Source organism: Amphiura filiformis, chromosome 16, assembly GCF_039555335.1.
Source record: "Amphiura filiformis chromosome 16, Afil_fr2py, whole genome shotgun sequence".
NCBI lineage: Eukaryota > Metazoa > Echinodermata > Ophiuroidea > Amphilepidida > Amphiuridae > Amphiura > Amphiura filiformis.
Window position 1 is genome coordinate 3,011,710 of NC_092643.1, and position 18,031 is coordinate 3,029,740.

Sequence of the window (18,031 nt, forward strand, 5' to 3'; positions counted from 1 at the left end):
GCCTCCAATCTATCGCGTGGTCGAAAGGCTCCTGCGCTGGGTGTAAAGGCTCCCGCTCTATCGCGTAGTTATCTCGCAAAAATTGAACCAACTCCGCTTTCCGCAAGCGAGAATAACCTCGAAGTCCGGCATCCCTCGCCTGTTTCCGCAAATCTTTAACCGTAGGGGGTTTGGGTCCAAAGCGTCTCGGACGTCTTTCTCTTCTCCGCTGATTGATTTGAGCTCGCTGCTCCTGAATTCGCCAACGCCTTCGCTCCTCGGAGGTCGGAAACGGAAAATGATTTTCGTTCATTTCTTAGATGTTTCAATTTTTTTTAAACTAATTTTTCTAGGCTCGCGAAAATCTTAAGCCAATTTTTTTTTGCGGAGTGCGGGCGTTTTTCTAGGCTCGCGCAAATCCTAAGCCAATTTTTTTCGCGGAGCGCGGCGACCTCCGCGCTGCTGCCGCAGGGGGCTTCCGACGGGAACTGCCGCCGCAGGGGCTTCTGACGGAATTTTCCCGTTTGATCGGGGAAAAGTGTCGGGTACGTTTTTCGCAAAGGAGGTGTTAGGCGGGGCTCCTGAGTAAAGGTGCTTCTGACAGGGATTTCCCGTTAGTCGAGGTAAATGAGCTGGGTGTTTCTGACAGGGATTTCCCGTTAGTCGAGGTAAAATGAGCTAGGTGCTTCTGACAGGGATTTCCCGTTAGTCGAGGTAAAATGAGCTGGTATTGGGGTTATATAACTACTTAGGCTGTTACTAAAACTATACTAAGCACAATAGAGGGAATACAATAGCATGGGGAACACAACAGTAGGAATGTGAGACAAACATCATATAATGACTGCTGGGAAATAACCAGCAGAGTGTCATTTTATGGGATTGAAAATATGATCTCAAAGTTTAATGGTACCCAGATGGAGTGCTTCCTGAGGTCAAATGTCATTTATGTATCAGTTGAGTTCCTTTTTTTTCCTTGGTACATGTCTTGAAATATTTGAAACATTGTACTTAATTGAAATATACCTGCTTAGAATCAGTTTATTATCAGGTGTCCATTATTAAAATCTTTGAGTGGCTGCCATTTGTATTTTAACATTTTCAAGAGCACCTGATGTGAAAATGTCCTTGACATGTTTTTGCAAAATCTACACCATCGACTGTCTATTTTATTGATGATATTTGGCGAAAAACTTGTCAATCCAAAGACGTGGTTTAATTTTACTGCCTTCTTTAATATTTTTAATAATTATTTAAAAATCATTTGAACCTCAGATCTCTAAGCATCTCTGCAACAGATCCAAACTTCTTTTTTGGTGAGCAGTGAGCCTTGTCAACATCTATGCAAGCTGCATATGCCATTACGTGCATGATGTAGTGCTGTTCGTGTGTGCTGTGGAAGAGATGAGACAACGGTCCATTTGCCCAGATGCCGACATCATCTCCGCCGTGGGTTTCGGACGATTTCGGGACAATGGCCTGCTGACGGTATGAGTCTCCGGCTGAAATGAAAAGAACAACAATACGTAGGCTTACATTCTCTCATCCTTTCTTCGGAGACTTTGAATGTCTCAAACATGCCAATATGTAAAATTGCAGTCCTAATGAGCTATTATTTTTGAATGAAGGTTTATTGAACTATGTCGCCGAATATGCCACCGTTTCCATTGTGTCTCATATTGTTGACCAAACTTACCAGTGTCCACATTGGTTACATCTGGTCGGTCACCTAGGAGTATGTAGGAATCCATGGTTTCTTCACCTCCGGGCCCATTAGCATAGATCAGAGTAGTATATGGAAGTTGGTCAGTTCCAGCTTCTCCGGACTTACCTAGGTAATATACACATCAATACATTCATACAGTCGTTCCTAAACTATCTATTGGGTGCATGCATTTTCATGAATCATGTATTCAACAATAAGTATTCAATTCCGCTACAATAGTGCATTCAAAAATCTGCGTTTTCAAATCTATCTAACGCATGAGTACTTTTTTCCAAGGGGAGGGGCGATTTTGTGAAAAGTGGACTTTTCTCCCAAAATTTGGACCTTTTTTGTCCACAAAACCGTAAAAAACCTGATTTTTTTTGCTTGCTGCGCTCGCAAATTTTGAAATTTTGGGACTTTTTGTATACTTTTTTTGGGCGTCGCATCCCCCCCCCCCCCCTGCGTACGGGCCTGTCCCGGGGGTAAAAATTGGGTGTCATTGACAGGGAAAATAGCTTTCTGGTCAAAATGTTCAAAATTTTGCATGAATTTGCAATTTTGACCCTAATACAGGGAAGATGAATGGAAGGAGAGACAGAGGGCGCCAGAGGACAACATATCTTCAGAGTATCGCAGCCTGGACGGGTGTGAGATTGGCAAGAGATATGTTCAAAATTCGCGCGAAACCATTTTGCGATCAACGTACCAAGTATAGGATTTCCTCTCGCAGGATAACCAGCAATAGCCATGGTATGACTGTGATCAGCTGTGACAACGGTCAGTGTCTCCTGGCTATCGGTCTCCGATTGGGCCATTGTGACTGCCTCATCTAAAGCTAATGTATCGTATAAAGCACGACCTGCTCGTGTGCTGTGATGAGAGTGGTCAATTCGTCCAGCTGAAATAATGAAAGATATGATAAATAATAATAACAACAAACACCACAAAACAGCATTATGCTATTACATTCTTTCGCATTGATTTAGAGCAGCCTATGTACAGGGTGTCCCTGAAAGAACTGTATCGCCGGGAACTGAACTTTTTGGGTATTTTAGCTCATAAACCAAACATAACTGAATAACCGATGTTGTTGAAGAATATATCAGCTATCACATACTTTTTTAGACAATATTGGCCTCTCCGTTTGGAAATAAAAGAATTTTACGAAACTACCTCATTTTCAACCCGTTCCACTGAGTCAAATATCTATCAATGACAATAGACGCCTCATGCGATGATAATGCGCAGTGATTAGCACTCTGAATACAGATCATCGATTGATATTTGTGGTCAATTGTCAAAATTCAAAAAGTATGTGATAGCTGATTTATTCCCTCAACCACACCAGTTATTTCGTTATGGTGTTAAAATAACCAAACAATTAAGTTTCCGATGATACAGTTCTTTCAGGGACACCCTGTGTTTGTACAGGTGCTATTATAAATCAATTGAAAATTTCCACGTTGTTCGGCAATTATGTTTCTTTTTACAATCAATGTTCTGTTGGGCCACATTAAACGATCAATCAAAATGTGGTGGGTTAATCATTATGTACATGATAATGGTCGAAGTCAAATCATACAATTCCCCAAACCCTAAGATTAGATCGTCGTAATACCACAAAACCTTTGTATAGATGAATCCAACGAGCCAAGTAATGGTCAGAATTCATTCGGCCATTACTGGGTCCCCTCCGCACCAAACTGGTGTTGTGACTGCCCAATTGGGTGAAGTAAAACCGCTTAAAATCGATGTTATATTGTATTGTGTTATAAACCTTCATTCTTTTGTCTACGTGCAACACGGGTGATGGAATGCAGTTTAAAATCCCGACTAAGGCCGCTTCATTTCACATTTTAGGTAGGATGGAGCCAACGGGACCCAGCTATGGTTGCCATTGAGGTGTAGGAATGCGTGAAATTGGATTCGTCTATAATCATAACTACAGAAGGCAACGTTATCGATTTGTTTACAGTACAAAGACGTGTTTTGGCTTGGTCGCTACCCGCGCTCGGCGAATCGCGTAAGTTACTTCACATGTTATTATAGGGGCGGTTTATAATGATCTAGTAATTCACAGCAATAGCTATATTTTGTTGTTGCTCACTATGCACTTAGTTTTGAGGAATGACTCGTTGAATACAAATATTAATGTTCTTCAGACATGGATACATATTGGGAGAATTCGGATATGTCATAACATAATTACCTTCAACAAGAAGAACGAATCCATAGGGGTTCTTCTGAAGAATCTGTATGGCCTTCTGCGTCATCTCAGCCAATGTGGGCTCCCCGGCTATGTCAGGATGGGTGTGGTATTCCATATGGGAAGGATTAAACAAACCTGCGAGAGCAAAAATACCTAGTTTGGCCAATCTATTTCAAATGGAATTGGCACATTAAGGCATTAACAAACTCTATTATATTACGATATAAATTATTTCGATACGTAGTATGTAGCTTACGATGGATATTGAGACTTACGAAGCGTCGTAAACCTGAGTGAAATGAACACCTGGTTCACCAAAAAGCAATAATAATATTGGTCAAGTTAATCATTTATTTCTAGAAACTAGAGTACAAATTGCTCCGCTTGTTCGATATTCCGCTTCAACAACAAAGGTAGAATTACTTTATTCTTTCATGCTTTGTGCAGTAGGGTTATAATTAGCTGGTTAGCCGTGCCATAGGCCTACCGTACCGTGCAGTCGAACAAACGAAGGGCGTCCGTACAAAGCATTCTATCATGGATCACGTACCTAGAAGGTAATCGACATTAGCTGGATCGATAGCATCAAAGCCCGTTTTCTCCCAGACATACTTTGCTGTACCAAGTTGCGATCTTGCTGCCACCCATTCCTCGGTAAGATCCCTATTATCACTGCGTTCTCCAGTACCTTCTTCAGGATCAGTTTGGCTATTCTTTAGGAATTTTTCGCGACCACCGCCCAGGGCGACCTAAGAAAACAACATATAATCATTGGTAAGCATTTGAAGCATCTGACAATGGTTTGAATTTTTGTGTTGGAATAGTATGCCAAAATCAGCATAGATAAAATCCATTTATCATTGTTGTTTCCAGTTGCGTAGCGAGGGGGCGGGGAAAGAGGGACACGACACGTGCCTGGGTGACACAATTAGGGGGGGCGCCGAAATGAAAGTAAAAAAAAAAATAATCAATTCGGCGCCCCCTACAAGCGGTGATAGTCAAAATTTCGCGTGCTTCGCGCGCATTTCAGCACAAATAGATTTTTAAAATCAATTTAAGACCGAAATTCAACTTCATTATGACCAAATTTAATGGTGTTTGTGCAAACTTTCGCGCGCCGCGCGCAATTGTTTCAAGGATGAGGTGCGAGTTGGGGGCGCCATTATGCATCCTTGCCCTGGGCGCCACAACCCCTAGCTACGCCACTGGTTGTTTCTCAAAAAAAAATAGAAAATGCAGGCATTTAATCTCCTCTTTTGTTGTTAATCATCGGTGATTAAAGTAAGAACAACTTTTAAAAAACAATTTAAATATGGTTTTACTAAAAAACTAATTTTAAATGCCAATCTGTGAAACCAATCCCCGAAGTCAATCAAAAGGTTCTTATTTCTGATCCAATAAATTGCACTTACTGTGTACGTTTCGATAACCACTCGGTCATCTTTATCAACACTGAATGAAGACTGCTACTGTTGACTGGTCATCCAATCACCTATTGATTTCTTGGTGATATCACCAAGAAATCAATAGGTGATTGGATGACCAGTTCACAGTAGCAGTCTTCATTCAGTGTTGATAAAGATAACCGAGTGGTTATCGAAACGTACACAGTAAGTGCAATTTATTGGATCAGAAATAAGAACCTTTTGATTGACTTTACTCTACCGATCCTGATGAATTTGTTCAACCATGTTCAATCCCGAAGTATCTTTGCCGTCGCCACTCATTATTATAAATTCTATTACCTCAGCGGCCCATTATTCAAAACCGCGAACTGTGATTTGCTAAAACGCATCACGTAAAAGACCTTAAATTACAATAAAGTGGCCAGGGCAACGAACTTTATGTTCTTCTCGCATAACAGCGCACATCAAAGCGCGATGAAGTATAAGTGCCGTTTCACATTCTACGCAAATCATTACGCTTGGTTACTCATTCCATATTTCTGCAAACTCGCTGTCACGCTTTGGCTACGCGCACGCGCTCCACCTTGAAGTAAATAACTTATATAAAATATTTGTGCCAAAAAGTGATATTTCCTCTTTAAATCGCACTATTTTGTGGGAATAGAATAGAAATAAAGGGTACTGCATTTTCGCCTCGCCCATTATTTACGTTTTTACTGCTTCGGACAAATTCTTTGGATGTAAAGAATAATGCATTTTCATACACTCCTATATCAAAGCAGCCAATCAGAAAAGCGGTTAGAAAAGTACGTGGAGTGCATTGATTGTGTATAATGTGCACTCTGTGTACTCTGTGTACTACGCGCAATGCTTACGCACGCGTTCGTGTCGCGTAGGATTGATTAATTTTTATTTGGTTTTATTTTCCAACATTTTTAGTGAAAATATTGTTATAAAAACAGCAAAAATCACGGTGTTTTTTTTCTTTTGAATGAAATATGTTAATGAACGCGTATTACTTGTTGCTCGAGCAATTTGACAAAATAATGCACTTGATCTGATGTTGATACTTCTAATGCATTCCCCCTTCGGGGCTCGTGCATTAGACGCATCAACATCAGCGCGCGTGCAATTAACCTATAACTTCTTGTGCCCATTTCTATTCACCGTTATGTACTTGTATTCGTCTCCCGTGCGTTGTATTTTACGAACTACCCTTCATAGTCCATATTAAATAAACCCTGCACGCTAAAGGCCCGGTCACACTGTGACGAATAGGGGTGAACGGCAAGCGACGTTAAGCTGCGAATTGCAATTTTGAATTTACCGCCACTCATCGTGTGTTGCCGTTAGTTGTCACTGACGAATCCGTTAGCGACCGCAGACGGTCGAAATTATTCGTCGCGTTCGTCGGCAAATTTTCAACATGTTGAAAATTTTGTGACGACAAAAAAGTAGTTGTGATTCCGTTCAAATTTCGTTGGAGACCGCAACCCTCATTTCTTTGACGTTTCCATACCGTGCGAAGCCGTCTCTAGTCGTTTTGAGGTCGTCACAATTTCGTTGGTAGTCGTTGTCAACGACCATTGACGAAAAAACAACGGCAAGTGACGTCACATCTCGAACCCTGACGACACGTTGCGGCAAGTAACGAAATTGTAACGATATTGGTGCGACAGTGACTTGCGAATTTTGTCCGGAGAGGGACGGATATTGACTGTTGATGGCGGGTCGTTTGCGGGTCATTATTATTGATATTGATGTTAATATTTTTGATTATTGTTCATATTGATGTTAATATTTTTGATTATCATTGATATTGATATTTTTGAGTGAATGATCAGAACGTTGTGAAGAGTGGAAACGCCAAAGTGGACTATACGACCCGCACACACACAAGCTTTGATGTCGGCCGCTGAGTCACGTCATCATCGCCGCAATCCACCGTCAGCTGCCGTTCCTTGCCGCAAGCAAATCCGCTGCCAGCCGTCCGACCTCGTTGCTTGTTGTCGGGCTCCGTCGACAAGAAGAGGAAAAACAAGATTCGCGGACGAGTAGGAACGACCTTCAGCGACAACACGGCGGCAAGGGACGAAAGGCTGCGACAGGAAACGGAGACTAGCGACCAAAACCGGACGTTGTCTGGGCGGCGAGTGACGATGTCTCGACGGAGCCCGACAACAAGCAACGAGGTCAGACGGCTGGCAGCGGATTTGCTTGCGGCAAGAAACGGCAGCTGACAGCGGCCGACATCAAAGCCTGTGTGTGTGCGGGTCGTATAGTGCATTTAAGCGTTTCTACTCTTCACAGCGTTCTGGTTATCCACTCAAAAATATCAATAATAATCAAAAATATTAACCTCAATATCAATAATAACCAAAAATAATTATTAGCATCAATATCAACAATAATCAAAAATATTAAAATCAATATCAAAAATAATCCAAACTATTAATATCTATATCAATAATAATTTAAAAAATAACATCAATATCAATAATAATCAAAATATTACACATATCAATAATAACAATAAAAAATAATATAAATATCAATAATAATCAAAAATAGTAAAATCAATATCAATAATAATCAAAAAAAAATAACATCAATATCAATTATCATAATCAAAGATATTAATATCAATATTAATAATAATAAAAAATATTACACATATCAATAATAATCAAAAAAAATTAATATATATATCAATAATAATCAGAATATTAAAATCAATATCATTAAAAATCCAAACTGTTGTATCAATATCAATAATAACAAAAATATTAACATCAACATATCAATAATGATCAGAAATATTATCATCAATATCAAAAATAATAAAATATCAATATCAATAATAATAATAATCAAAATATCAATATCAATAATAATCAAAAATATTACAATAAAAAATATTAATATTTTTATTATTATTGATATTTCTTTTATATGAAATTCAAAATTGCATCGTGCCGGACAGTCTATTGAAATCGAACTGACGTCAAAAAATGTAAAAAAATGGCACAAAAGTTTTAAATCGTAACCCATCGCAGACCACCGTTTCAATGCCGCAGGTATTCGCAAACGACCCGCCATCAACAGTCAACATCAGTCACCCTCCGGACAAAATTCGCAAGTCACTGCCGCACCAAGATCGTTACAATTTCGTTACTTGCCACAATGTGTCGTCAGGGTTCGAGATATGAAGTCACTTGCCGTTGTTTTTTCGTCAATGGTCGTTGACAACGACTACCAACGAAATTGTGACGACCTCAAAACGACTAAAGACGGCTTCGCACGGTATGGAGACGTCAAAGAAATGAAGGTTGCGGTCTCCAACGAAATCTGAACGGAATCACAAATCGTCAGCGACAACTAACGGCAACACACGATGAGTGGCGGTAAATTCAAAATTGCAATTCGCAGCTTTAACGTCGCTTGTCGTTCACCCCTATTCGTCACAGTGTGACCGGGCCTTAAAACTGTTCAAATTGTAAGATTCCACTGTCGAGTCTGTCGTGTGTTGTTATACAAATAGATTTGAAAGTTCAAATTACAGGAGGCCTATAATAAATTCTCGTTGATATTGTAGTGTCTTTTCTCATCTTCACTGCATACATAGAACTTGTAGAAGCGTGTATTGGTAATAGTTTTTGTCTAAGGGCTTTCATTACGGCTTTTATCTAACACACGCGTCGCGTCGCGTCACGTCACGTCACGTCGCGTCGCGTCGCGTCACGTCACGTCACGTTGATATCTTCTTAAAAGTTACAAACAAGTCATACGGATTCAGTTCACGATTTCGTTTAGTTTTTCCCGGGGTGTTTCCGCATCGAACCCGTCATTATCCCAGGCCCACAGTGAAATGGTTATCGGCGTGGCGATTGCTGACGGCCGCACACCACCAAATAAGCCCCATCGAAATGCACGTAAAAGGGCAAACAGATTCGCGATTTTACCTTCCATGAATTTCCAGACACGATCATTTATTTAAAAAATGACTTTTTTCTATGGCAAAATATTTACTTGTATTTGTATGAAAAGATATTCCTTATTAATTTTACTTGGCCTATACAAATGTAGGTCCTACCAGCTTTAAACCACGATGACGATTCGCACCACAATAGCCACGACAAACGCGGAGTGATTTTATTGTTGTGCGGTCGTAAATGGGCGACAAGCTGTCATTTACGCAATGAAGTTCAACATTTCGCGCCAACTTCACACCGCCGTCACACCACGAACACACGAGGAGATGTCTGAAAGCCGAGAGAACTTAGAAAAGCAGTTCGAAGAAGATGTTGACGAGATGGATGTTTATGAAACAAGCTAGTCAGAACACGTAGGGCCTATTCCATTCGCTAGTCCGATAGCTATAAAAGTTTGCTAATCCAAATCTGAAATAGGCTAATCTGTCATCTCGCTCTAAACACTATGACTAAGCTATAGAGCCTAATCACTAGTCTGATATTTTTAAAAAATATTAAATAAGCTTCGCTAGTTTGAATCTGTATTGTAGCCGTAAACACTTAGCTCTAACCTAACATAAGTCACCCTTTGGCGTAACACTAAAATTCTAACCAGGAAGAGCATCCCAAACCATAACCAAAGGGCCTACTATCCTAAACCTAAGAACCACGGACCCGCCTCCTTTTTTCCAACTTCAAGTAGCAAACCTTATTTATTATTCGGACTAGCAAGCTTTGATATTTAAATTCGGACTTGCGAAACGGAATAGAAAGAAGAAAAGAACTAGGGTTCATTGTGCTCACAAGTGAGCACATGTGCATTTGGCAACGAATTGGCCTTGACCTTTATTTGACCTTTGGCCCCTCAACGGTAGATTGCACATCGGGTCACTGTGGAAACGTTTTTGGTAACATTTATTGTTGACCTCTGTTTTCAGGTCAAAAGTCATACGTGGGTCAAGGTCATTCAACATGTCAGGTCAAGGTCATGGTTAATTAATTCGGACTAGGTTTGGATCAAATCCATTGAGTCTGGAGTGAGATCAAACTTTTAACACAAATGACCCCTCAATGACCTTTGACCTTGAAGCCATATAGGAAACTTAATAGCCACTTACCCACTTGTGCTTCCCACAAGGTTTGTGGCATGTGAAAAAAATGTCGTGAAATCACATTTTGGCCATATCAAGTAGGTCAAAGGTCAAATTAGGGTCATGGTCACACAACATTAATGGGGGTGGTCAGTGATTATTGTGACCAAGCCTGGTCAAAATCCGATGTAGTATACGGGTGCTAGACTCATTTTGAAATGTTGCCAGAAAGAAGAAAAATGACCTTTGACCCCTTATTTGTGTACATCCTATATGAAGCATGGGTAGGGGATTCTTCTAAAATATTTTGGTGGAAATCGGCTTAATCGTCTAGAAGCCTTAGTATTTTTGTGTGAAAAAATCACATTTTCAACTATATAATCAAGGTCAAAGGTCAAATTGGGGTACAAACCATAAATGGGAGTGGTCAGTGGTCATTCTGACCAAGTTTGGTTAAAATCCAACTTAGTATGTGGATGTTATAGCGATTTGAAATGTTGCCAGAAGAAAGAAATGCGGGTGAAAGAAAGCATTTGGCAACATTTGTTGCCAAATGGCAAAAAGGGAGCAAAAGACAACCGAGACGAGAGCAAATATCCCCTACTGCGAATTATATGACCAGCTATTTACACCGCCATCAAAGAAGACCAAATAATACCGCATCATATACCTCACAGATTCTGCAAAAATGGCTAACGTGTTTTATAAGTCTGAAACACGCGAATGAGGTAGCTTATTTTGTTTTGATAGGCCATTTTCACGTGTGTTTCAGTGGGAGCATTATTTAGTGGTGTGCGCACTGTACGTAGCCTCCGTCGCAGGCTACTCGTGTTTTTATCACACTCATAGTTTGAGAAAAGCGAAAACGCACCGCCTGCAAAAGAGGCTACACTAAACTAGGATACGGGCTGTGGTTTAAAAGTAGTTCCAGCAATCCCGATTATTTTATTCATTGAAGCTTTGCTGTGCTTTGCGGCATTGATGAAAAGCTGGAATTCCATGGACTATTTCACGGACTATTTATCACGTAGGGAGATAAGGGTAATTGTGGAGTTAATAATTTATTATGAACTTTTGATAACATTTCAACGTGACGCGACGTGACATGACGCGACGTGACGCGACGTGACGTGACGTGACGTGACGCGACGCGTGTGTTAGACAAAAGCCTTAATTACGCGTTGCGTCATAATACTTGAAAGGGCAATCGATTATATCAATACCTTTGGTATACAGTAGTTAACCTAGTGCCACTCACCGAGTGGTAGTTAACTTATGAAGTGATTGCTTTTCCTAGCGTTTTTAATTTTCAAACTAAAATATCAATGCAGCAATTAATTGCCCATTGCTTTATTATATCTGATGCACTCGAAAAGTTTATGCAGGATAATTACTTCGCAGAAGTGCATTCGTCAAGATAATCGCACTTGACTGTGGAGTTATTGCATTTAGCTCTCGAGCCGCTAAATGCAATAACTCTACGGTCTCGTGCGATTATCTTGACTGATGCACTCTGCTCAGTGAATTATCCTTATCATAAACCCTTTATTTCTTACCTCCACGACCTTTACACGCAAATAATGTGACAGGATAATGCATTACCCTTTATTAGTTCAATTTCCAAAATTGCCGATAACCATTAGAATTTCTATCCAATAAAAGAATTAGCTCGAATTACCTAACGCAGTTGGCCACACGTGCATGCCGAATTCAGCACACCAATTTTTGCAACGTTTTTTTGCTGTTTTATAGAACTAGAGCAGCTACATACCTGAATATCAAAATTTTCTAGGAACTGCACCGCGATGTCCTTGCAATCCCGTTCTCCAGGAGGCCATACGTCCCAATCACATTCCCAACCTCTTGCTGGTGTGTGTGCATACGCTGCACTGGGGGTTGCGTGAGTCAAACGAGCTGTTGTCACGATGCCAACAGATTTACCTACCGATAAAGGTATTGCCATACATGCACAAGTAGGTTATATCTAAAGACACGATCGTGTCATAATGTGTGATTTGCATAAAGAATAGATTCCTATTTAAATGTTTGTTTTCACTGATCATATTATCCCCTTTTAATTTCGAGCCAAAAAAATGAGGTATAAACGAAGTAATATTGCACGGAGCATCGCGCTCGACGTGTATACACATAAGCTAACATCCACGGGAGATGTTAGCAAGCAGTCGATCGATGAACTCTGAATAAAACCGGGTCGACCCGGTTTTAATATAAAAGCACTTCAGGCTTAGTCTTTTACTTGGTATTTTAGTACACCACTGGGCATTATAATTATGCAAAAAGTAGATATCCGAGTAAAATTGAGGGCGTCGCTGTGAAGCAAATCACACATTATGGCTTTAATTTGACTCATAATAGTGTGTTGTTGTTTTTTTAATTCTAGCAATGTCTTTGAATGTTTTGCCTCTATATTAATCGAAGTATGATATTAAACTATCATCATAAATCTAAATTTGAATTGCCAAGTTGTGTATGAAACTCAACATATCAACCGGGGCTGATTTTGTATCACTGATTAGGGACGTATGTCTTTAAATGTACACAGTTGAAATGTGGGGTTTCATATGTGCATCTCTTCGGTTGTCCATGTGTAATTGCAATCGTACAAACACAAATAGAAAACAAAAAACAAACCTGCATTTCTTCCTAGCTTCAGAATAGATTCTACCTCGTTGCCAGCAGCGGTAGCACACGATCCGTACAGTGCGTTATCATCTAATCCTACCACACCTGATTTAGTCTTAGCGCCACACAGGAAAGCTGTCGCAGTGCCTGCTGAATCGGGCACTTGGGCATCGGTATTGTAAGTCTGCAATAACGGTTCGACAAAAAAGTTTGTTTTAATTTCTACAATTACCTGATCACAAGACTTGTTTTTTAACCCTATTCTATTACCCACTATCAATTTCGTGCCATATGGCACGAAATGGCTTAATATGCATGTAAAAAAATTATTTACACAAATAAGGTCTTATCTTTGGAATAGTTTTGATAATTTATCACTTCTCTATCAACAAAACACCTTTTTTCCTAATACAACTACCATTAACACATCATAAAATGGTTTAAAATGTTGGAAACCTGCATATTTTGACCATTTTTAGGCCAAATTTTGCCCTAAAAATAGCCCCAAAATGTCCATAAACTTTTTAAATATGGTCCAAAGTAACTCGGATTTCTTTTTATATATGTAGAAACACGGCAGTGTATTTAAAACTGCATAAAAATGCCACATTGATGTACTCATACACTTCAAAATTGTAAATGAAAATAATTTTTGATCATATTTGGCTATGAGCTCATTAATTATTCATGAGCTAATTTGCATAATATTTACATAATTAAATATTAAACTTGTTTTTCTAAAAGCTTAAAGTCCAAGCTTGCCAATGGTATGCCACTTATTGGTTTTACACAACCAATAACACTGCAACGCAGTAGTTAATATGATACCTCCACACCACTCAAATATACCACTTTTGTGGGGGTAATAGAATGGGGTTAACCTGTACTGTTTCGAATCAAACAAATAATTCGCTGTCGTAGTGCACGTTAGTAACCATTGGTTACTGCTCCAAGCCTGGGATCATACACCTGTTCCGAATTTTGATATGCCATAGGCTTTGTGTTGTGATCATTTCGATCAGTGGTTCGTAACAAAGAAAGCGTGATCCAGTTGACCTGGCAACGGTCATATTGTAAGGTGCACTACGACAGCGAATAGACAGAGTTTCTAACACTCATGCATTTAGCATGAATCTCACGCATTCGGACACTTTTGTCACGTCCTCACGCCAAGGTAGTAAAATCTCACGCAAAGGTACGGTAGTTATATCTCATTCCATGGTAGTAAAATCTTACGCATCGTCAAAATATAGTCCGAGAATTTGTGCCCCCCCCCCCCCCACCAGCTTTTTAGATTTTCGAGCGCCCGGGCGAAAAAATAAATCAATAACAATTTCGTCCCGGTATGCCCCTGTTCAATATCCTACGCCAAGCAATTCCGAAAAGTTTGCAACCCTGAATACATTTTTTTAAAAAAACTTTTTAAGGGTGTTTTTGTTTAGTTACATTGACTAGCGGTAACCATGGAGGATATGAGGCTATCACTTTTTCGTTCATAACATCTAAACAACACAAATTATCACGGGATTATGACACAAATGTGAGCACACTTCATATGCCAAAATCACCATTTTTATAGGAAAAAGTTGGGGAATGTGGCTGTCGATCTGGTCACATCGATTTAAAAGCAGATAAAATAATTGATGATCAATTAATGGTCACACGCATAAAGGGGAATATTGGAATGTCATCTTTCCCTGGGTAAGATCAGACAACAAGCCAGACCATGGCTAGACGGTAACATGAGTAGGTTTATTTCACCTTGAAGGCATGGATAGTCTTGTGAATATGGGCTATCTTTCCCCCAGGTCATCAGGTATGCTATGAATTAGTAGGACTACAACTGGTTAGTTTATACTCCTATTTCCACATCTGCTATTTTTATGTGGGCCTTTAAGAATACCATTTTGAATTTCTGCAAAATTTTAAGTCTTACAAAACAAAACCCCAATGGATACTACCAGCTGATTTTTTCGGCTTCTAAGAACTATTTTGATTGGTTACAAAGAGGTCTATATCATGTATTGAGCCAATCAGAGATAATATGGTAAGAATAGTCAGTAAGGCTCAAGGGGATTAAGCTGAAAATATAAGAGATCTAAAAGGTCTATGTTGATTGGGTACTCAGATTACTATATCATGTACCTAACCAATCAGGGGCTCTGTAAGAAAAACAGTAGTGTCCAGTCCACAGGTTATCATATATAAAATCAAACAAACCAATCAAACCTTAGATAGTCCAAAGTGAGGGAATGTCTCCCACGAGAGGAAGCCTTCTTCACCAGGTTGCCCGTTATTTTGTCCTTTGAGGATTCTAGCAGCCGTCACTGTTGGTAAGCTCATACCATCTCCAAGGAAGATGATGAGATTACGGGCAACATTTGTGTTCAACTTCTCCTGTTTCAAAGCATTTTGTAACGTTAATTGTGCTTCTTGAAACCAATATTCGGCAGCTGTATTTAAAACAATAGCACATTTATTGGTTAAAGGAAATCTGTACCATAAACTAATCAATGGCTATATAGTTGCAGTAATAATAAAACGACAAACAGTAAAAGTCCCAAGCTTATATACGTACAAATAAAGGAGAAATTCTTAATTCCTTACGACGATCAACGGCATTTTTGCAATTCATGGCGGCGGCCATATTGATACCCGATGTATTTTTTATTACGCTGTAACGGTACCCCGATATTGAAACCAGCGAAATCCGTGCCACCAGCACTCGCGCTCGTGAACTTTGGTGACACGAAGCGAATACTACCAAAGTTCAGATTCAACATTCGTTAAAAAAAAACGCGACAATTTTTACCCATAAAACTACAGAAGAACATAAAAAAATGTATATTAAGTAATATTTATGATCAACAATGTCTTTTGAGAACGAAAAGTAAAAATAGCACTAAAACCAAATTTCGCTGTGGGGTCGCGAATGCCATAGCAACATACGCTCGCCGTGGGTCTGTGTGAAAGGTTACGCTACTGCTTGTGGCAGAAGCAGCTATCATGGCGGCGTCCATGAATCGCAGTAACGAAGGATTAAAAGTGCTTTTTCTTTGTTAGGAATATTCCGAAATTCATATAGACCGTCTGGTATGTTTAATTTAGGGGTATATAACTATATTAGCCATTGATTAGTTTATGGTACAGATTTCCTTTAATAAATGCGTATCACGTGTTGGGAGTGAAATTTTACAAATTAATGCATGCGTACTGAGACGTTGATCCGTCTGATGCATGAGCCCCAAAGGGGGGAGTGCATTAGAGGCATCAACATCTCGATACAAGTGCATTATTTTATACAATTTCTCGAGCAACAAGTGATACGCATTTATTAACCGATTTCATACACGACTAAAAATCCCGTGATTTTTGCTATTTTTACAACAAAATTGTCACAAAAAATGTTGCACAATGCAAACAAATATAAATTCATCCACCCGCAAGAAAAATGGACGCGTCCGAAAGCACTGTGCGTATTACGCAGAGTGTGCGCCCGTGTAATTTTACAATATTTATATGCACGACTAGTAATTTACTAACGTTTACTCTGATTGGTTCTCACTATCTAGGAGTGTATGAAACGGTAAAAGTATTAATTATTATTATTATTGTTATTTAAAAAATGTTTGACTACAATTTTTAAACATCACCAACATGTTTTTAAGCAACATATTTAAGCAATATGTTGTATATCGCTCAAAATTTTTCCTTCAAAATGTTAAAGCTCACAAAAGCAATATTCCTGTTAGTTCAGAGATCAGCCGTACCCAATGCAATGTGGATTTGACGCATCAACATCTCGGTACGTGTGTATTATTTTGTACAATTTCACTCCCAATACGTGATACGCATTAAAGGTAGACGAGGTATTTTTGGTCGAAGCAACTTAAAAATCGATTTTCATTATCTAGATCAATATATTATTAAAAAATAACACCTTGATGTTTTGCAAAAGTTCATTCTACAAATCGTATACTTTGCCAACTTGCTTAATTTATTGTTGTTAATGAGTTATGTACGTTTTACAAAAGTGTTGTTGTTTCAGCCCTCTTTACAACGTAACTCAAGAACCGCAGCACCTATAAAAGTATATCTGTGATATTTTAATTCTTCTACACACTCGCTATGAATTGAGCAATGCAGTTTTTGCCAAAGCTCACTACCATTCGTAAGATGCTGTGAACTACCAAATCACAACAGTTTCAAATAATTAATAACCTTAAGTAACCTATAAATATATTAGAGCTTGAAGTACAGATACAAAATAAAATTCATACAGCGCGGTACTCAACTGCAGATACAAAATAAAATTCATATTATACAGCGCGGTACCTCAAAACATATATCTAACACAATTAAACTTTAACAGACTAATGAAACAAATCCTCAACATTTTCAAACGATATAAACCATAAGAAATCAAAACTTTGCAAAGTATTAATTAAAATATTTCTCGTACACTTTGTCATAAAATCATATTACAATATCTAATATTAAAAGTGCTGATAACTTGTTAATTCGCATAAATCATACATCAGCTACAACCACCTCAGACTTGTCAGAACAATCTCGTGACCAGACATTGGCAATCGAATGAGGTAAGTATCATTGTCAAGGATGAAATCAGAGATCGATTTAAAAAAGGAATTACGACGCATCGTAAGTCAAGTCCTAAAACTATCGTAACTCCCAACTCCATCGTAAGTCTTCCACAGGATTTACATGTCGGAGTTACAATACGTTAGAAAACTTACGATGCTGGCCTCGTAAATCACGTCCTAATACCATCGTAACTCCCAAACCCGTCGTAACACTTCGACGGGATTTACGATGGGTTAGAAAACGATGCATCGTAAACTGTCGTAGCCTCCCAAACCCATCGTACTCTGCCATAGGACTCATGTACATGTCAGAGTTACGATGCTTACAACACATTATAAATATTCGCGAAATCCACCCTTGAACCTTTTCCACAGACACCTGATGTGTGAAATTTAATTAATTTGGAGTATTATAGGTAG

At 39.1% G+C, this 18,031-nt stretch overlaps 1 protein-coding gene across 1 annotated transcript; it reads right to left on the reverse strand.

Moving 5' to 3' along the window:
* Positions 1-737: 737 nt before the first annotated feature.
* LOC140136449 (alkaline phosphatase, tissue-nonspecific isozyme-like) lies at positions 738-15,654 on the reverse strand. Its single transcript, XM_072158172.1, has 9 exons — positions 15,615-15,654; positions 15,237-15,460; positions 13,017-13,191; positions 12,136-12,305; positions 4,447-4,645; positions 3,897-4,031; positions 2,394-2,585; positions 1,676-1,810; positions 738-1,481 (listed from the first exon to the last, which is right to left on the reverse strand). The coding sequence occupies exons 1-9, from the start codon at positions 15,652-15,654 to the stop codon at positions 1,240-1,242; spliced, it is 1,512 nt and encodes a 503-aa protein (XP_072014273.1). The 3' UTR covers positions 738-1,239.
* Between the last annotated feature and the right edge of the window lie 2,377 nt (positions 15,655-18,031).